Source organism: Lutra lutra, chromosome 14 (assembly GCF_902655055.1).
Source record: "Lutra lutra chromosome 14, mLutLut1.2, whole genome shotgun sequence".
In the NCBI taxonomy this organism is placed as follows: Eukaryota; Metazoa; Chordata; class Mammalia; order Carnivora; family Mustelidae; genus Lutra; species Lutra lutra.
Genome location: NC_062291.1, coordinates 6,982,335 through 7,003,959, shown reverse-complemented (window position 1 = coordinate 7,003,959; position 21,625 = coordinate 6,982,335). Strand labels below are relative to the sequence as shown.

The window sequence follows — 21,625 nt, the reverse complement described above, 5'->3', positions numbered from 1 at the left end:
AATTTTTTGCCATTTGGTACAAAGTAAGTAATGATTTCATCTGTTAGTAGAGTGATAAGCAAGTGACCGTGGCAATTATATTATTCCCTTGATTTAAATTTGGTACTGTCTTTAATACTTTCTGAACTAATAGAATAATTTCTGTAAATAATATATTTCAAGAGAAAATGTTTAATACATGATGACACTGAAAAACAAGTTATTAGTAGTTTATGTTGTGATTTAATGATGAGCCCACAAATCTGGTAGGAATATATGGCACATGGTGGATACTTAATATTTGTCGATTTCATCTTGTAAAGCAGCTTTCTTTACCCTTAAAAACTGTATGAAGTCATGCTGCCAATAGGTGGCAGTAGTGTCTCAGTCACAGCCACGTATTTGGTTCAAGAAAGATGCGGGCAATAGAAAATACCTCACTCTAATGGTGTTTGTCAGTTACACCTCAATTTAAAAAAAATAAAAGTTATCATCTTTATCAGAAAATGTTTCTATTAAAATAGTTATATTTACATGTTAACTATGAAACAGAAAGCCTTAGGGAAGAGTGTTTAAATAGATACACCAATGTGAAATTTCTCGTTGACAGCTAAGCACGCCATCTTGTTTTATGAATTTCCCCTTCGTAAGTTACCGTCATTATCTTATTATGGAACCTAAAACATTCCCTGAATATGGGGAGAGCTTGGTACTCTGCACCTCCAACCAGATGATGACATCCTCTCCTCATGTGTGTCTCTCTTTGAGAAAGTGTTAGTTTTCCTTTTCCTACTCTTTTATAAGGATTTCTGTAAATGCAAGAGACTAATCGAAAGCTGTGACTAAGCGTGGAAAGAATAGAAAATGCAGAAAGCACTGGCACTTAAGTGGCTAGTGAAAACAGAACCTGAAGAAGTAATCATCCTTTTCTGAGTGGTCTTTGAAGGCTTCAAAGAAGAAATTTTAGGAATGGCTTACCACGGTGGGGGACTTCTTGGAAAAATTAGGGAGAGGTGGTCAGTTTGTATCTGTAAATCAGGAAGTCGCAGAACTCAGTGACAAAGAAAACTTGCATCACATGTCCGGTCCCACTTCCCACGGCTGCTGCAGGACTAGCAGGCCTTGCTGTTCTGCTCCCCTCATTGGGGTTTGGGTATTGCCAGCACTGTGGACCAGGAGACAGCAGAATCCGTTCTCTTTCTTCCTATCACCGCACTATGCTCCTGAACCAAGAAAACTCTTAAAAGAATTTCCCAATATTAAACATTCATGCTTGCAAAGTACTTAGGTCACTGAAATAATTGACTTAACTTTGTTTTTAACGTAGGAAGCCTGATGTTACTTTGGATTTTGTGCTTCCAAGAAGAACAAGTCTGTCATCTGATAGCAATAAGACATTTTGCATGATTGGCCATTGTTTATCATCCCAAGAAGAGTTTTTGCAATTGGCTGGAAAATGGGACCTGGGAAATTTACTCCTCTTCAATGGTATATTTTTCTCCTTCAAAGGATTTCTAATTTTTTTTCAATTAACAAGTATTAAACTAGTAAATTATACTAGGTACGATAGTAATTCCTGTTCCTTCTTTGATACTTAATAAGTACTATATTATCTAGATACCAAGATGCACTTTTAAAATTTTTTAAACATTTTTATATTGAGATGCTTCTTTTTTGGTTATTGTTTGTTTGTTTTGTAATTGAGATGCTGCTTACAATTGATATATACATTTCATGTAGGGGGTACATCATACACCAACCCCTCTCCCCCCAAAAGAAAGCTTATGTTAAATTAACTTTGTTTTATAATCATGGAAAATGCAACATTATGAAAAGTAAACTTAGAATGATTCTCTTTCTTATAATTTTAGAATATTCTACAAAAATACCAAATTTTAGGAAAAAAAGAAATATGTGTTCTAAAATTTATAGCTATATCACTAAGCCTGGCACGTAATAGCATTCAGGCAGTGTTTATTGAACAGACGGGTAGAAAGAATAGGAATAGAGACGTCAGTCCACATTTATTTTAGAAAAGGATTTACTGAAGTGTAGAGACATTAATCCACATTTATTTTAAAAAAGAATTTACTGAAGTATAGTTTCCATTTACTTAAAAAAAAAAAGCAGAACAAAACCAAAATAACTGTTCTCTAAGGAACAAATAGAATTTTATGATTTTATTTTACCACAGGTTTCACAGTTAACCTTATATATATTTATTCACTTTCCATCCGTAGCAGGCATAGGTTGCTTACTCATGACACCAATTTGGAGCTTGAGACTTTATCAATTTTATAGAGATGAAAGAATTTGACAGAAAAAATTAATTCATGATTTCTTGCTTCTTATGAAAAATTCTAGTCAGGGGTGCCTGGGTGGCTCAGTGGGTTAAGCATCTGCCTTTAGCTCAGGTTATGATCAGGGTCCTGGGATCAAGCCTCACTCTGGCTCTCTGCTCAGCAAGGAATCTGTTTCCCCCTATGGCCCTCCTTGCACATCCTTTTTCTCAAATAAATAAAAAGAAAGGCTTAAAATAATTCTCATTGGAGTGATAGAAATAAGTAACTTTTTTTTTTTTTTTTTTTTTTTTGCCATTCAGGAGCTAAGATTGATTCACAAGAGGCCTTTTATCTATATGCTTGTGGACCCAACCATACATCTATAATGCCATGCAAATATGGCAAGCCTGTGAATGACTACTCCAAATATATTAATAAAGAAATTTTGCAATGTGAGCAAATCAGAGAACTTTTTATGACCAAGAAAGAAGTGGACATTGGTCTCTTAATTGTAAGTTTTCATTTTATAAGTTTTAACTTTATAGTAACTGATAATATATGTTTATTAAATGTGTAATTAGCTATGAATTAAATTTCTAAAGTTTCTCTTCTTTCTTTCTCATTATTTTTGCTCCCTAAGAACATGGCTTTTTCTTAAAAAAAATTGATATACCCAGAATTTGTTTTCAGTTTTCAAATTTTTATTCCCTTTCCCTTAGAACTATATTTCTATACCAAGTATGAGTTTAGTTTATACCTTTGAGTCATTCAAGAAAAATGTTTATGATATAGTGAAAATACATGTTAGCCTAAAAAATATTGTTCATTACATTTCATTTCCATATTTATAAATGAATACTGATTTTTATTTTATAATATTAGTTTTAATTACATATATTCAGATTTTAGAATATTTATTCTTTAATATCAGTAACACGCAGGAATTTGGCTTTCAAAATATTGCTAACTCTGCTTATATGAGGCTCTCGGATTGTTTTTTATGCATTATTATAATATTTTGTTCTAGTTATACAATTTAGGAAACTGGGGGGATATTTTTCATTATAGCAACTAGAAAGCTGAGCCTTTGTCTTAGGAGATCTACGAAAAATTGGTAGATCTAGCTGTGAGCTGGCCTTCTCATGCTTCTTGTAAGAGGTACGGTTAGGGGTCAGAGGTCATTTTTATTTGAAGAAGACTACTAGTTTGGAATGTATTTTGTTAATGAGATATATATCTCATAATCAGAATAAATCCTATTTTAAAGCTGTAACATTTGACTAAAGGAAAAGAGAAATTCTAGTGTAGATACGTTGTAAAACACAGGTAGGTCTTAAGTGGTGTTAAATATGTGTCTGCGGTCAAGTATCTAGAGGGTAGATGCCTATGGAATTTAGCGAACGATCTGATATTGTGCATACGGTCTTTCTCTCCCTGGGGAGTGTTTAAGAATGGGGGCTAGGGGCACTGTGGCAGTCCACTCTGATTGAGTGGTGGTCAGGGATGCTAGACGTCCCACCACGCAAGGGCAGTATTAGGCCGTGAAGAATCATCCCAAATGCCTCACCATTGAGAAAACATGCTCAAGGGAATTGTTCCTCAAACTGAGCGTGCATCAGGGTCTCTCAGAGGACTTATTAAAACAGATTGCTGGGCCCCAGTCTCAGATTCAGTAAGGTCTGAAGTGTGGCCTAGGAACTTGAGTTTGTAACAAATCCCAGATGATGCTGATGCAGCTGGTTCGGGATCAGCCCGGGATCCTTGTTAGGCAGACCAAGGAGTTCACACAGCTGGCATTTGTTCAAATAATAATCTTACCGCTCTGGTTTCGGGGTACTCCATTTGTTTTCACACACAAAATTACCTTAATCCTTTTATTTTGCTTGAAAAGAATCATATAAGTCATAAAATTTAACATAAATTATCACAAATGAAAATTCAAAGGGTTTAACATGAAAACTCCTTTTAGAAACCGTTTTAGCCTGGTTTAGTAACTGGGGGATTCTGATGTCATACGTGGAAGGTCCATTAAGGTGCTGGTGCCAGGTGGGGCTCGTCTCAGGTAGGTGAACATTTTGGCAGCCTCCTGATGAAAACTCTTGCAGGTGGAAGGGTCTCTTTTGCCCGGCATAATCATGTACTGTAGACTGTGGAGTTCTGTTAGTTGGTATGCAGATGTGCCAGATGATGTCTGGATGAAACTATTTAAAGCGCCCTGAGCCTGAGCTCCCTACCTGAAGTCAGAACCTGATCGAAACGACCCTCTGGGGGGAGAAATTTTGTAAATTCTTTTCAGTTTTCGTGAGGAATGATGATAGTCTGGAATTTTATTCTAATAGAAAGAACTGGCTTACAGTCACTGTTAAACAAGTAGCCAGCCTGTGAACACATTCAAGACAAAAATTTTGAATTCATTGACCCAGAGTCCCCATCTCTTGGGGTTGTAATGATTGGTTAATATTTGTAAGTGCAAACAACAGTGCCTGGTATGAAATGAGTGTGATATAAAACTCAGCTGTTCTTAGTAGCAATAGGAAGTATAATTTCATGTTCATTCTACAGTGGTTAAAGCCGGAATCTTTCTCAGCCTTGACTATTATTGGTCACTGCTAATTGAAACTGATCTCTTCCTGTCTGGGGAGCCGCCTGGCTCCTCATGTTTACCTTTATTTAGTGTGATATCTGTCAAAGAAAACAATTTGTTGGGCACCTTTTCACTTCGAAATATTTATTTCTTGGTTGATACCTTACTTTTTAAATTTTGTTTAGTTACTAAAGGAAAATATTTGTGTTTCAGGAAAGTCTTTCAGTTGTTTATTCCACTAACTGTCCTGCTCAGTATACCATCTATGAGCCAGTTATTAGACTTAAAGGTCAGATGAAAACCCAACTCTCTCAAAGACCCTTCAGCTCAAAAGAAGTGCAGAGCATTTTGTTAGAACCTCATCATCTAAAGAATCTCCGGCCTACTGAATGTAAAACTGTCCAAGGAGTTCTACACGAGATTGGTGGAACTGGTATATTTGTTTTTCTCTTTGCTAGGGTAAGAATCACTGATTAGAATTTTGTCTGAAGAGAAACTTTTTCTTTAATACTAATAAGTTTCAGTGGTTTTTTTTTAATTACAAAAAGTTATAAATCAATTACATTAAACTTTTAAAATAAAATTATATATTGTTTAGGATGTCATCAAGCTTTCTGCCACACATGGTCAAAGTTTCTGTTAATTGTACAGATTTTAGAAGTTTTCTATTATCTAGAAATGTAATTAGAACAATTAAATATTGAATGTACAAGATTTAATGGGGTGCATGGCTGACTCAGTGGGTACAGTGTTCGATTCTTAATATCAGGGTAATGAGTTCAAGCCCCACATTGGGTGTAGAGATTACATTTAAATAAGTAAATAAATGTATAAGATTAAAATTGTCAATGAGAAAACAAATACATGCTATAGTAACCAAAAGAAGAAAGATGTTCTTTGGACAATTGGACACGTTCAAGGTAGTATGGCCATAGGTAAGGAATGTATTCTTTTTTTTTTTTTTTTAAAGATTTATTTGAAAGAAAGAGAGAGCATGGGGGAGGGGCAGAGGGAGAGGCAGAAGGAAAGGGAGACTTAAACAGACTCCCTACTGAGCACAGAGTCTGTCTTTGAGGGACTTGATCTCACAACCCTGAGACCAGCACCAAGAGTCAGACAACTTAAACCACCTGCCACCCAGGTGCCCCAGGAATGTATTCTTTAAAATATGGTTTGTGAAACTTGTTTTTCCCAAGCTTCCAGATGCATGGAAAAAAACAAGGGTCAGCAAATAAGTACAAAAAATAATTTGAGTTTCTTTGAAGTTTTTTTAAAGAGAAGGAGAAATATAAAAAGTTTGGTGTTGGGGCACCTGGGTGGCTCAGTGGGTTAAGCCTCTGCCTTCGGCTCGGGTCATGATCTCAGGGTCCTTGGATCGAGGTCCACATTGGGCTCTCCGCTCAGCGGGGACCCTGCTTCCCCCCCTCTCTCTGCCTGCCCACTTGTAATCTCTCTCTCTGTGTCAAATAAAAAAATAAAATCTTTAAAAAGAAAAAAGTTTGATGTCATGAGTACTATATTAGAATAAATTGTTTATTATCTGTTCTACTTTGTCATCTTAGGGCAGGGACGATATCTTTTCTGACGTAAAATAGACAGTCAGTAAGTATATACTGATTGTTTACAGGGATTGCTAAAATCCTAAATAGGGGGTACAAATGGTACTAATCATCTCTCCTTCCTGAAGTTCCACTTCCTTGTTAACTAAAGCTGCCTTGATCTTCTTTCATTCTCAGAATTTTATTCCTAGGTGTAACTTCTGCAGCATTCCCCAGTTTTTACAGTCTCCTTAACTGGCTTGCTTTCCTCCATGGGACTATCACCTCTGATTGATTTTGCAATAAGGAGCACATCAGTGTCTGATATTATCATTACTGTTCTTTTTTTAAATTAATTTTTTATTTTTCATTAACATACAATTAATTATTAACCCCAGGGGTACAGGTCTGTGAATCGCCAGGTTTACACACTTCACAGCACTCACCATAGCACATACCCTCCCCAATGTCCATAACCCAAGCACCCTCCCCCCGGCAACCCTCAGTTTGTCTTAATTTCATATCATTACTGTTCTTATAAATATTTTGTCAGCATTGACTCACCATACTCTAAACTGTTTTTTTCTTCTTTCTTTTTCAAAAATTTTTTTGCATCCAATATCTAGTAGATTTTCTATAGTATTTAAGAATTTTTTTTAATTTTATTTTTCAGTGTCCCGAGATTCATTGTTTAGGTACCACACCCTGTGCTCCAAAATTAAAAGCTTTTTAACTCCTCATCAGCATTTCATGACTAACTTTTATAGCTTTGTATAATTTCAAAATGTATATCCTTGGCTTTCCTTCTTTCATCAAGATACTAAACATAATTTTGTTATAATTACTGTTACACAGTGACTAGATCCCAGAGAAAATGGTTAATCTTTTGTTTTACCAATTTAGGATCTTGCCAATAAGAATCCTAAAGTATGTTGTCACACTCAAAACTTGGGATCTTTTTTTCACTATTTTTCCTCCTCTCCTACAAAAATAAAATTTAATCTCCTTAAAAACCTTGCATGCATAGGCTGCCTTTTAAACTTGATGTCTGCCATCCAGCCAAATGGGCAACTTGCAGCCTCCTCTCTGTACCAGGAGCCTCTGGCTTTAGACCTTTACCCCTCTCCTGTCTCTCACTCCCAGCCACCCGCTGTTCCTTCTTTCCGGGATTCTCATCTTTCCAAGCCATCTTCTCTCCATTTAGGCTTCGCTAACCCAAGCAGAGTAGAGTCAAAAATAGTTTCTGTGCCCTTGTAACACTCGTATCTCATTCTTCTTTGCTTTTTTTTTTTTTTTTTTTTGAGAGATTCTATTTTTATTATTTATTTGAGAGAGAGAGAGAGATCATGAGAGGAGGGAGGGTCAAAGGGAGAAGCAGACTTCCTGCTGAGTAGGGAGCCTGATGCGGGACTCAATCCTGGGACTCCAGGAACATAACCTGAGCCAAAGGCAGTTGCTTAACCAACTGAGCCACCCAGGCACCCTCTTCTTTGCCTTTAGTCATGATTAAAAGGTGTGTGTTTCATATAGAGTAGTTGCCAGAAAGCATTGGTTTAATTGAAGTACAAGGCAAATCTGTGGTTTATATCTTTTATCTTTTGACTAGACAGTAGGCCCCATTGGGGATAAATATCATGCCTTTCACTTCTTTGTTGCCTCCCACACCATGTAATGCAGAGTCTGTTTGTTGATGGACTAATCAAAAACCTAAGGGATTTTGCTGACATTTCAGATCAATAATAAAATGGTGCTGACTTAAACAGTTATAAATGTTATTTTAATTCATTTTTATGGTATATTTAAGAAACTAAAGACCATGGGATTTATGTCTTTCATTTTTGTTTATTACAGTGCTTAAATAATAAGAAAAGTGTGAGCAAAAAAAATAGCTTTCGAATAAAACTGATGGATTGATGTTCTGTAATAGTAATCATACAGGTTAAATTTTTCTCTCGGTAAATTAAAATATGTATATTTTTTAGGTTGTGGAACTCAGCAGCTGTGAAGAAACTCAAGCATTAGCACTGAGAGTTATACTTTCATTAACTAAATATAACCAACAGAGAATACATGAATTAGAAAATTGTAATGGACTTTCCATGATTCATCAGGTGTTGATTAAACAAAAATGCATTGTTGGCTTTCATGTTTTGAAGGTATGTCCTCATAAAATTTATTCTTACTCATATGCATTATTCATATGCAATGATACTTCTCTCTTCATTAGTCTTCCAGCAATATAATTTTGTGTTTCAGTTATTCCTGAAGAAAATGAAGGAAACTCAACAGTGTATATTTAATCAAACTAAGATACTCTTCTGGTTTTCTTCATCATGTACATAATTACATTTTTGTCTTGTTTAAAGCATTTTAGAAGAGTGAGAGAAAAAAAACTCAGAATTTTTTTATCTGGATGGACTGGAGCTGTCTCTTAGGGCCCCTCATTCTGTAGATTGAGGAATTAAGATCCTCGGAGACGTTTGCCTCAGCTCCCAGTTGGAAGAGAACCCAGTTCTCTGGACACCTAGTATTAATCCACTTCCAGTAGGCAATGCTTATAGAGAGTTAGTTTTCTAAAGATGTATTAATTTTTATTTTGATCTAGCTATCAGCATATATTTAAATACCTTTCTAGATAAAGGCATTTGGTAACATTGTGAAACTGTTTCTCTCTGAGGGTTCTAGTAGTAAGACAAAAGACTCTCTCCACCTATGCCCTCAACCCTCACTCCTTAAAATATCAAGATCCATACATTCATGGCATGAATCCTTAGTACTTTTTGTAAAAGTTTTTAAAGCCTAACAGATTCATTGAATTTAAAAAATAAGAAAAAAATAAAAATAAAAAATAAAAATAGAGGGTTTATTTTACCTATGTTTGAAACTGAATTATCATTTACAAATATTTGAAAGTTTATATTTTTCTAATTTGAATTGTTTTGCAAAACAAATTAGATACTCTCTGTAATATTGAATTATTCACTAGTTTTCCTTTGAATTTAATGTTATGACTGCTAAGATTGAAAGCTTAATGTTTCTGTTGAATTTTTGGATTAATCAGCAATTAATGCATCTTGTATTAATGCTAATTTTCCATAGACCCTTCTTGAAGGTTGCTGTGGTGAAGATATTATTCATGTCAATGAGAATGGGGAGTTTAAGTTGGATGTGGAGTCTAATGCTATAATCCAAGATGTTAAACTGCTAGAGGAGCTATTGCTTGACTGGAAGATATGGAACAAAGCCAAGGCATGTGCTTTTATTTATTTTATTTTTTTAAAGATTTATTTATTTATTCTAGAGAGAGTGCTCATGTGCACACACGTGTGAGTAGGAGGAGGGGCAGAGGGAGAGGGAGTTAGAAAGAATCTCAACTATACTTCTGCTGAGTGCAAAGCTACATGCGATGCAGGGCTCGCTCTCATGACCATGAGATCATGACCTGAGCCAAAATGAAGAGTCAGATGCTTAACCAGTTGAGCCACTCAGGCACCCCCATGTGCTTTTATTTTTAGTGGTAAAAACATCTGACATAAATCACCCTCTTAACAATTTTTAAGTGTGCAGGACAGTATTAACTATCTACACTCTGTTGTACAGCAGATATCTAGAATATTTTCATCTTGCTTTACTGAAACTATCCCCATTGAACAACCACCTCTATTTCTCCTGCCCCCCATCCCAGTCCCTGGCAACCACCGTACTATTTTCTGTTTCTATGAGTTTGATTACTTTAGGTATGTCATGGAAGTGTAATCATTCAGTATTTGTCTTTCTGTGGTTGGTTTATTTCACTTAGTGTATGTCCCAAATATTCATTTGTGTTATAGTATAGGATAAGATTTCTTTCTTTTGTAACACTGAACAATACCCATTGTAAGTATATACTACATTTTTTTTATCCTTTCTTCTATCCATAGACATTTAGATTGCTTCCATATATTGGATTTTGTGAATAATCCTGTGTAATGCACATAGGTGTGTGAATGTTTCCATATATTGGAATCCATATATTGGATTTTGTGAATAAACACTGTGTAATGCACATAGGTGTGTGAATGTTTCTTTGAGATCCTGTTTTCAGTTCTTTTGGCTATATAACCTGAAGTGGGATTGCTAGAATCATAGAGTAATTCTATTTTTTATTTTTCAAGGAACCTGTACAGTTTTTTCCATAAGAACTGTACCATTTTACCATCCCTCAACCAAGGTTCAAGGGTTCTAATTTCTTCACATCCTTGCCAACAATTATATTTGGGTTTTTGGTAGTGGCCATTTTATTGGGTATGAGATGATATTTTATTGTGCTTTTGATTGGCATTTCCCTGATATTTAGTGATGATGAGTATCTTTTCATATACTTGTTGGGCATTTGTGTGTTTGCTTTGGAGAAATGTCTGTTCAAGTTCTCTACCCATTTTTAAAATAGATTATTTGTTTTTTGTTGTTGTTGTTATTTAGTTGTAGGAGTTCTGTGTGTATTCTAGATATTAATCCCTCTCCTGACACGTGTTTGCAGATACTTTCTCCCATTCCATAGGTTCAGCTACTCCATAGGTTGATTGTTTCCTTTGCTGCACAAAGAGACATGTACTTTTAAATATTCATCTAATCATTCTTCTGAAGAACAGAACAAACTTATTCCTTCAATGTAATGTTGATTATAAATAGAAATGTGGAGATTATTTTCTGTGCAAGTTTTCGAGCAACCATGGGTAATGCTGAGCTGGGGGGTTAGGATCAGAACTTGGCCTAACTAGAAATGGCTAGAGCAGTACTCAGGCTGGAGAACATGGAGCTCATTCAAATGGGCTGGGGACTTGCATTTACCATAAACATTCAGAGGGGATCCTGCTAAGAAGAATCTGGAGAGTCGAGTCAAAGAGAGAGAAATGTACACACTTCTGAGCAGGGCAGCCAAGTTGCCCAGGAGTCATAGAGTTGATTCAGGGTGTTTAGGGCAAGGCTATGAAGTCTTGGCTTCATTACAGGTGTAAGTTGAGGAACATGGTTGATCTTAGGTCTAGCCACAGCACCTCAACAACTGGATGGATGCACTGGTCTTCTTCACAAGGACCCAGCCAGGGAACGAATACAGGGATATTTACTTTCTGCCCTAGATTTTTTAAGGGTTTTTTTTGGGGGGGGGCCTTTTTTGTTTATTTGTTTTTGAAGTAGTCTCCATGCCTAGTGTGGAGCCCAGTGTAAGGCTCGATCTCACAACCCTGAGATTAACACCTGGCCCAACATCAAGAGCCAGACACTCAACCAACTGAGCCACCCAGGCACCTGGTGCTCTAGTTCAAAACATGGTATAGGTTCTTATAAGCTCCTTGGTTGTAGGGTAGACTATAGATTGTCTAGAGCTATTTAAAGATAACAACATTACCATCCAACCTAATTAAAGACTAAAGTATACAGCTTTAGAATTTTTTAGATTATCAGTTATTCCTTTTTTTTTTTTTTAAGATTTTATTTATTTATTTGACAGACAGAGATCACAAGTAGGCAGAGAGGCAGGCAGAGAGAGAGAGGAGGAAGCAGGCTCCCCGCTAAGCAGAGAGCCCCATGTGGGGCTCGATCCCAGGACCCTGGGATCATGACCTGAGCCAAAGGCAGAGGCTTTAACCCACTGAGCCACCCAGGTGCCCCGATTATCAGTTATTCCTAAATTTGTCAATACTCCCCCCATATTTACTCATTATCAATAATGGGTTGGGAAGCTGGAAGAAACCTTTATAATCTATTATTAATAGAGATAAATTTTGACCAGTCATGCTAGAGAAAGATAGAATTATTTTTTTAATCTTCCTATAGAAAATTATATTACAGGGGCACCTGGGTGGCTCAGAGGGTTAAGCCTCTGCCTTCGGCTCAGGTCATGATCTTGGGGTCTTGGGATCGAGCCCCGCGTCTGGCTCTCTGCTCAGCGGGGAGCCTGCTTCCTCCTTTCTCTCTGCCTGTCTCTCTGCCTACTTGTGATCTCTGTCTGTCAAATGAATAAATAAAAAAAATCTTTAAAAAAAAATTATATTACAAAAGTATTGTTATAAGAAATTAGTACAGTCTTCCAGTTATAAAATAAATAAGACATGGAGATGTAAGGTACAGCATAGGAAATACAGCCAATAATACGATAACAACTTTGTATAGTGATGGATGGTAACTGCATTTCTTGTGATAACAACTTTATAATGTATATAAATATTAAATCACTAAGTTGTGTACCTGAAACAAATTATTCTTCAAAAGAAAAAAAAAGAAAGAAAAAGCAATTAAAGAAAAAGGAAATATGCAAAAATATGCAAAAAGGAAAAAAGCAATTAAAGAAAAAAGAAATTTAAAAAAAGAAAAAAACCATTAAAGAATATGCAGCCCCACATGGGGGAAAGTATTAGCAGTACAAGCAGCTAACTGAACTATTGCTTTTTTCTGGACTTTATGTACTTAGCAATTTTTAAAACTTTGTAATTTGTCATGATTTCTTTTCTCCTCCCAAATAAATTCTCACTTTTAGAATAAAAAATAACCATATATGTGTATGCATAAAAATGTCTGTGAGATTGCATGAGGAAAAAGCAACTGTATGGTGATAGCCCATGTAAATGCACAAAGGCAGCATAAATATAAAGTGTACAGCAAACAGCTCAGTTGTAGATCGGGAGACTGAACCAAACCAAATGGCCGACAGTTGTTTTATTTAATATTTCAAAAGAGGATGCTAATTTGGGGTGGTTGATTAAAAAACAAAGCATATTTTTACTGAATTCAATAGTGATACACCAATACTTCTGTGAGTTTGCAATAAGGTTTTCTTTCTTAGTGAATAATTTTTAACTGAGATTGTCTTTTGTTTTTGGTTGTTTACATTGCCACTATTCTATTTGGTACTATTTTTCAGACCTGAATCAAGTTTTCATACTTGGGCTGCCTTGTGCTCCAGTTCTCATATGCCTTGTTCTTCTAGGGCATCTTGACCCTTGTCTTATGAAGAGAGAGGCCGTGGTTGTAACAGTAGTCTTAAATCTGTCAATTCCTTGGCCTTTTCATTGTTCATTACCATCAAATAATGGCAAGAGAAGTAGCAAGACCTGAAGCCCAAACCAGTTTATTTTGTCTTCTGTTAACTGCTTTGCTGAAAGGTTATTTGGGACAATAAGATGAGATGGAGATTATCTTTCAATATTAGTTATCTATAGAAGGTTCCTCTTTCAATTTAAGATTGATTCTACATGCGAGAATCATTTTTAAGTCACCTTAAAAGGATGTTTGAAAATACACAGTAATCATGCACAGAATTCTATTATTTGGACTTAAAAGTAAATCAATCAAAAAATGCAGAATTTTCCCATTGTCTGAATTTTTTCAATTTAGTGCAATTTGTTCTAAAGTTATTTAATGCTGTATACACAAATTATAGAAGTTTATGCATTTTTAGTAATGCTCTTTTAAAATAAATTATTTATAAACAATTACATCGATGATATGTTTCTCTGTATCGAATAAATCCTTCATGAAAATTCATCTCTTGAAAATACCATATATTAGATAACGTCACAGAAAGGTTAATGTACTGAAGCACCTAAAACAATATTGCATTCAAGGGGCACCTGGGTGGCTCAGTGGGTTAAAGCCTCTGCCTTCGGCTCAGGTCATGATCTCAGAGTCCTGGGATCGAGCCCCACATCGGACTCTCTGCCCAGCAGGGAGCCTGCTTCCTCCTCTCTCTCTGCCTGCCTCTCTGTCTACTTGTAATCTCTGTCTGTCAAATAAATAAATAAAATCTTAAAAAAAAAATTTTAAAAACCCAGTATTGCATTCAACGTAAGTATTTAGAAATGAGCTATTGATTTAAAAAAATATTAATAACAATAGTGTTGAGTAAATTTTAAGGTCTTCTTTTTCAGATAAATTTAATCTTTGACCCTGAATATACACAGTGATAGACTGATATATGTCTTCTAAAAAGCGGGAAGCATGTTTTTCAGTAACCATGTGCTGACTGGTGTGTGTTTGCTTTCTCAGCTAGGAGCTTGGGAAACGCTGCTTGCGGCTCTAGAAGTCCTCATCAGAGCAGATCACCACCAGCAGGTCTTTAATATCAAGCAGTTACTGAAAGCCCGAGTGGTCCATCACTTTCTGCTGACTTGTCAGGTTTTGCAGGTACTTTTCATGTAACTTTACTGTGGGAGATATTTTATGCAATTATATGTTTAGTAACTCAGTACTGTGAACTCAAATTTTTGTGGAACTTTCAATGGAAGGATTTTTTTTTCTCTTCTCCATCTTCCCTATTCACCTGGGTTCTTTCTTCTCAACCCTGCCGCATAGAACTTGACGTTCACACTTCCATCATTCCTAACTGATGGATTACAAAAGAACAACAACTACTGATTTCTGTGATGTCTCCATGTTGGGATATAATAATAATTTTGTCATCTCTTGAATATCAACAATAGCAAAATTTTAACTTCTCACGAGCTTTGCATAGTGGCAGTACGGTGGCCAGTGAGGTTAATCTAGGCATGGTTATTGCTAACTGAAACTTAAATTCCACATTCCTTAAATAACAAGTGCAAGTATGTTTTGTTTTAATAAGTTTGTATTTGCCAAAGATCTATTATGTGTACTAGAAGGAGCATATCAAAAATATATCCGAAGTATTATATGAAAAAGTGGCACACGCAGTTCACCAGTAGTGTCTGTGCTATGACCTGGCCTCTAGTTAAATCTTTTGCTCTGCCTTCACAGATGTCCTTTTATCACTGGTCAGTGTACGAGAATATTTTTCAAGCTCGTTTATTTTTTCAGTGAGGCACCTAGTAGAACTTTATTAGATCAGATAAGTTCAGATGTTCCCTGGGAGCAGTAATATTTATGTTTGAGTGCCTTTGTTTGGATGACACTAGTGCTTCCCATTGTACTTGGACAAAATCCAGAATCTGTCACAGTATCTAAAGAGAGCCTGTGTGCTCTGGTCACTGCAACAGCCTCATCTCATGCCACTGCAAGAAAAAGCCCCTGGCTTTTGTTCTCTTCCTTAAACCAGTGAGTCTTTCTCCTGCCTCAGGGCACATGATAGTTTTTCTGACTGAGAAGTTATTGATCCTTTTCTTTCCATCTGGCCACCTCCTGCTTCTCCTTCGTATCTCCACTTTAAATTTGCTTCCTGAGAGAAGCCCTCTCCCTTCTCTATCCATCTGCCCTCGCCCTTCCTCTGACTCGCTCCACGCATCTGCATTTGTTAGTGTCATGTCATTATTTCTGAAATTATAGTTTATTTCCCTCTGTAAACCTGCTGAGGGCAAGGAAAAATTTAAATTCAATTAATTAACATAGAGTGTTCTATTAGCTTCAGAGGTAGAATTCAGTGATTCATCAGTCTTTTACCCAGTGTCCATTACATCACATACCCTCCTTAATGTCCATCACCCAGTTACCTTATTCCTCCCCACTCCACTCCCCTCCAGCAGATGTTTTTTCTTGATCACACTGTAACTCCAGTACCTGCCACATAACAGGAACCCAATAAATATTTGTTAAATGAATGAATTCTAAAAAAAAAACAAAAAACAAAAAACAAAACAAAAAAAAACAGAACATTTTATTGCCTTTCTTGGGCCATGTGGTGAATTAGACTTCTTTCTTCAAGAATACAATACGGTGAACTTTGAGGCCCCTTGCTTGCTGAATAGTTTATGTAACATTTATACAGCAATTTTTCTTTAAATCAATTTCTTTATATATCCATTTTGAAACCTGCTAATTTTCAAAGAGTTCATGAGACAGTGTGAAGTTTTTATTCAGTCTTTCCATGTCAGAAAAGTAACACTTGTAAACTGGATTTCTATATATATTCTCATTTCCATATATTTATAAAAATGCTAGAAAAATCAAGGTACCAATTCCTTTTCCTCAAAAGTATATTTCTTCATCCTTCTTTATTCAAAGAGCCCATTATCAAGTCAACAGTTTTTTGTTTCATGTTTTATGTTAGGTATTGTAGGAAGTGTATAAAGAAATGAACTTAATTGTTGTCTTTACAGCATCTCAGAGTATTTAAGAAAGATTGATAAATTGATAGTATATTGGGTGTGGGGCAGCTTCATTAGTTCATGGGTACAGTGTAAAGAACCTGAAGTCAGGTGATAGAAAAGGGAGTGTAAAAGTAGAGAGCAAATAGGAAGGAGATTGTAAAGAGAATTAATAGGGCTTGGTTCTATCTAATAGGAGCTGCAGGAGAAATGAAATATATAATGCAAAATTTCCACCTGGGAGACAAGAAGGATGATAGCATCATGAAAGAAGGAATTGAACACACAAGTTTTTATAGCTTATCCATTCTGCCTCTGAGATTACAGTGGGGCGTTCAGCGGCTGTGACCACTGGACACTTATTTGTGCAAGATTGGAACTAGGGAGACAGATGAGAGGGACAGATGAGGTGCTGTCTGCATTGAAGCCACAGAGACAGGTAAGCACCATGAGATAAACAGTGTAGTGAAAGGATCGTAGAGGGCTATGGCTTACACCTCTGGAAATGTCCATTTTCAGGTATGAAACATGAAAAAGAAACTATTGAAAGATGTAGAAGGAGTAAGCAAAGAGCTTAGAGAAGAGTCAGGAAACAACAAAGTGAAAGCCAAGAGTGGGCAGAGGGGGGAAGAAAAGGTGGTCTCCAGACCCAACTAATGGGGAAAGTTCAAAGAAGATATGGACAGGTAAAGGGCTACTGACAGAAATTCTTTTTTTTTTTTTAATTATTATTTATTTTATTTTATTTTATTTTTTTATAAACATATAATGTATTTTTATCCCCAGGGGTACAGGTCTGTGAATCGCCAGGTTTACACACTTCACAGGACTCACCATAGCACATACCCTCCCCAATGTCTATAACCCCACCCCCCTCTCCCAATCCCCCTCCCCCCAGCAACCCTCAGTTTGTTTTGTGAGATTAAGAGTCACTTATGGTTTGTCTCCTTCCCAATCCCATCTTGTTTCATTCATTCTTCTCCTACCCCCTTACCCCCATGTTGCATCTCCACTTCCTCATATCAGGGAGATCATATGATAGTTGTCTTTCTCTGATTGACTTATTTCGCTAAGCATGATACCCTCTATTTCCATCCACGTCATCACAAATGGCAAGATTTCATTTCTTTTGATGGCTGCATAGTATTCCATTGTGTATATATACCACATCTTCTTTATCCATTCATCTGTTGATGGACATCTAGGTTCTTTCCATAGTTTGGCTATTGTGGACATTGCTGCTATAAACATTCGGGTTCACGTGCCCCTTCGGATCACTACGTTTGTATCTTTAGGGTAAATACCATTAGTGCAATTGCTGGGTCGTAGAGTAGTTCTATTTTCAACATTTTGAGGAACCTCCAAGCTGTTTTCCAGAGTGGTTGCACCAGCTTGCATTCCCACCAACAGTGTAGGAGGGTTTCCCCTTTCTCCACGTCCTCGCCAGCATCTGTACTGACAGAAATTCTTAATGACCCACACGGTTTCAGTAGAATGAAGAGGGCAGGAATTAAGTTTTGGGGACTTTAGTTGGCACGTGTGGTGGATTCATTGGAGGCAGTGAAAATAAATAATGATTAAAAAGTCTAGCAGCGAAAGAAAAAAGAGAAACAAAGTTAACAAAAGGCTCCCAAAGTTCAAGTTAAGGGATTTTTTTTTTTTTTTAGAAAGAGTGAGGGGAGGGGCAAAGGAGAGAGGAGGAGAGAATCTTTTTTTTTTTTTTTTTTTTTTTGAGAATCTTAAGCAGGCTCCATGCTATGCATTTATCCATGCTATGCATTTATCCATGCTATGCATGGAGCCCAATGCAGGGCTTGATCTTACAGCCAAAGATCACGACCTGAGCCAAAACCAAGAGTGAGAAACTTAACTAACTGTGCCACCCAGGTAGCCCAGGGGATTTTTTTTTTTTTTTTTATTAAGTGGGATACCAGTGACTATTTGTAAAGGGTTAGTGGAAAATACAAGATTGAGGACACATGGCCTGGGATGGTCTTGGGAATGAGCGGCTGGGGTGGAGACCAGGAAGGGGGAAGACACCAGGGGCACAATTCTGAAAAAAGGCCGATGGCTGTGGCAGAACCAGCATTGATGCAGCAATTACACAAGAACAAATGAAGAAAAGTGGGTGTAGAGATGTATCATTTTTCGGATGTATCACATGTACGGGGAGAGAGAAAATGAGGAAGTTTAACTTCCTCAGTCTTGATCTAGAGCCCAACTCCTCCCTTGTGGGGGATGGAGTTGGAGAGTATAAAAAACTTAGTTATTCCTATCTTTATGTCTAGTGATTGCTTGGCATTCTCCAGGTCTCCTTATACCAGGCAATCGATGATACCGCACAAAGGGTTCAGAGGTCTGAGTTACAGCCGCACTACTTATGTGTTTTCGGTGTGGTTTAAGGTGGTTGTGTAATCACTTTGCACTTCACAGTCTAGAAGTGAAGGCTTAAACCTCTCAGAGCTGTTGCGAGAAAGAACTTTGTCAACCGGCACACACGGTAGTACTGTAGTCAGTTTTGTCTATCAGGCATTTCTCCTTGTGATCCCATCGTAGTAATACAGAGATCGTAGTCGCAATAGTATGGTTCTTAGCTAGCATTTCTGTAGGGCTTCCTAAGGTGCTCTTCCAAGAGTTTGTGTCATTTAATCTTTTATGACAGCCCAGCGAAGTAACAGGATCATTCCCAGACTAAAGATAAGCTGAGGCCTGGACATGTTAAGTATGCCCCAAATCACGCATCTATTGAGCAGGGAAGTCGGAATGCAGAGCTCAGGGGTTTGGCTTCTGAGCCATGTTCATGTTTGCCATAATATAACTTTGCCTTGTTAATTAAGATAAATTAGCTAGAAGTAAGGTGCCATTGGTTTTAATGAATTTTTCACGGCAGGATTGGTTGAATTGGGAAGTAGCAACTCAGTTTAATGGTAAATATGGTCAGACTAGAGTAATAAACCAGCACAATTCTGTCTTAAAAGGAGCTATCGCTTAAATGAAAAATGTTAGTTAAGTTGACAGTTCTCTTTAAATCTCTTTAAATCTAAAGAGAGTTTGATCTTTATTTTTTCAGGAACACAAAGAGGGGCAGCTTACCTCCATGCCCCGAGAGGTTTGTAGATCATTTGTGAAAATTATAGCAGAAGTCCTTGGATCTCCTCCAGATTTGGAATTATTGACAATTATCTTCAATTTCCTTTTAGCAGTTCACCCACCTACTAATACTTACGTTTGTCACAACCCCACAAACTTCTACTTTTCTTTGCACATAGGTAGGTATAATCATTTTTTGTTGGATTTTTGGCTGTCCCAGGTTTCATTATTTTTCTTCCCACTCAATCCACATTTGTTTGAGACTCATTGACTGGCTTCTATGTGCCAGAAAGTACCCTAATTACAGACTGGGATCGGGACAGAGGAGAGGGCTCTAGAGTGACCCAGACGTGGTCTCTGCCTGCAGAGAGCGTCACTGCTGAGAGGAGAGAGCAGACAGATACACAAATTACTATAGAAGCAGTGTCTGTTAAGTACCTACTAAATTCAAAAGAAGGACTGATGAGATTTTAGAAGAGTGAGGGTCTCGTCAGATAGCTGCGGAGAAAGAAGATTTAATAGATTCTATATCTGACATGGGCATTGAAGGATTTAGGTGGAATTTGGTAAGTATATTGGAGAATTAGCATTCCAGGTGAAGAGAATGACTTAAAGGGAGAAAAAATAGAGAAAATAAAGAATGATGAATTTTACCCAAGTATAATGATCTATAAAGGATCTTGAGAAACATATATCATAAAGGGCTGTCACTTATTTAGTTTTTCCCCTAAAGTCATAGTAAATGGGTCCTTGAATGTGAGGCTAGAGAATTTGAACTTATATTTATTTAGGGGTCACTAAAGGGTTTCATTTTATTATGTTTGTTTGTTTTGAGCGAAGAAATATGATGGAATTAAATTACTGCAGTAAAATTCAGGAAAGAGAAACTACCCACATAGAAGGGAGTTGAAGCTCTGAGAAGAGATGAGACCATTGAAGTAGAGAGTGAAGAAGAAAGCAAAGTCTAGAACTAAGGAAAGAGTAATTAGTATATGAGAAAGATGGAATAATCAGAGTTTTAAAAGAACGAGGAAAATGTAATGTGGGAAAAAAAGCAAGCAAGAATATACCTATGAGAAAACTAGATAGTAAATTTAGAGAGGAAAACTGGTTGTAAAACAGGCATTTAGGAATGTAATAAATGAATAAAATGATTCATCAGCAGTAAAAATCCAAATGAAAGCAGACAACATGACTTTGCACATTTAGGGAATAAAGTACTGTCAAGATTCTAGAAACAGTATTATTTGCAAAGATGAGTAAAATGTGCTCCACTTCCATACAAAGCTTACAGCCTAGTTGAGGGGAAAGACACATAAACAGGTAATGACATTGTGTGGAAAGCACAGTGAGAAATACTTTGTTTTCTGGAAGCACAGAACATGGTGAGGAGGTATTTCCTGGAGGAGGTGATGCCTGCTTAAGGGCTGCGGAGGAGTTGAAGGGCAGGGACTTCCAAACAAAGCAAGCAGCTTGATTGGGAGCTGTGAGAAATGGGTGCTGTGAAAGTGTCATGGCAGGAAAAAGGCTGGAAGGGATCCGGAGGCAGATCACAGAGATTCCTGTAGACAGGAAGCTTGGGCTTTATCCACAGTGGTAAGGAGGCAACGGAGACCCACTGGAAGGTTCTTAGCAGGGATTGACATTTGATAGGATTCCGAAAGCTGTGAAGATTTGAGGGTGACCAGATGTCCATCACTGATACCATTTAGAAGTGTGTGACAGGCCTCCAGGTGAGAGTTAGTAAGGACCTGTGTTATGGCCTCGTGCTGGGGGGAGAGGCCTTCATGCAGCAGAGTCCGATCAGTAGAACCTGTAGACAGACTTCACATGGATAAAGGAAAGGTAGTGATCAAGGGTGAATCCCGACTTCTACTTAGGAAATGGATGCTTCTGCCAGGTGAACCAGAGAACACAACAGAAGGACTGGGGTTAGGGCAGAAAGAGGATTCAGATTTAGGTTTGTAGCATGTGGGGTGCATTTAAGAAATCAATTCAACAAGTCTGAGTCAGCTCAGAAAGGAAAATTAAGCTGGAGGTACTCATTTTGGAGTCATATTGGACATTGAAAGGGATATATAAAAATATAGGAAATGGTCCTTTCCTCAAGGGTGAACA

At 37.1% G+C, this 21,625-nt stretch overlaps 1 protein-coding gene across 6 annotated transcripts in view; it reads left to right on the top strand.

Moving 5' to 3' along the window:
- Positions 1 to 21,625, top strand: part of LYST (lysosomal trafficking regulator) — a 188,617-nt gene that overhangs the window by 82,031 nt on the left and 84,961 nt on the right. For all 6 annotated transcript variants that reach the window (XM_047703371.1, XM_047703368.1, XM_047703372.1 and 3 more), the window contains 7 exons: positions 1,307 to 1,467; positions 2,582 to 2,772; positions 5,059 to 5,304; positions 8,366 to 8,539; positions 9,483 to 9,632; positions 14,409 to 14,546; positions 19,488 to 19,686. In XM_047703371.1, coding sequence (XP_047559327.1) covers positions 1,307 to 1,467; positions 2,582 to 2,772; positions 5,059 to 5,304; positions 8,366 to 8,539; positions 9,483 to 9,632; positions 14,409 to 14,546; positions 19,488 to 19,686 — 1,259 coding nt within the window. The remainder of the gene's footprint in view (positions 1 to 1,306; positions 1,468 to 2,581; positions 2,773 to 5,058; positions 5,305 to 8,365; positions 8,540 to 9,482; positions 9,633 to 14,408; positions 14,547 to 19,487; positions 19,687 to 21,625) is intronic.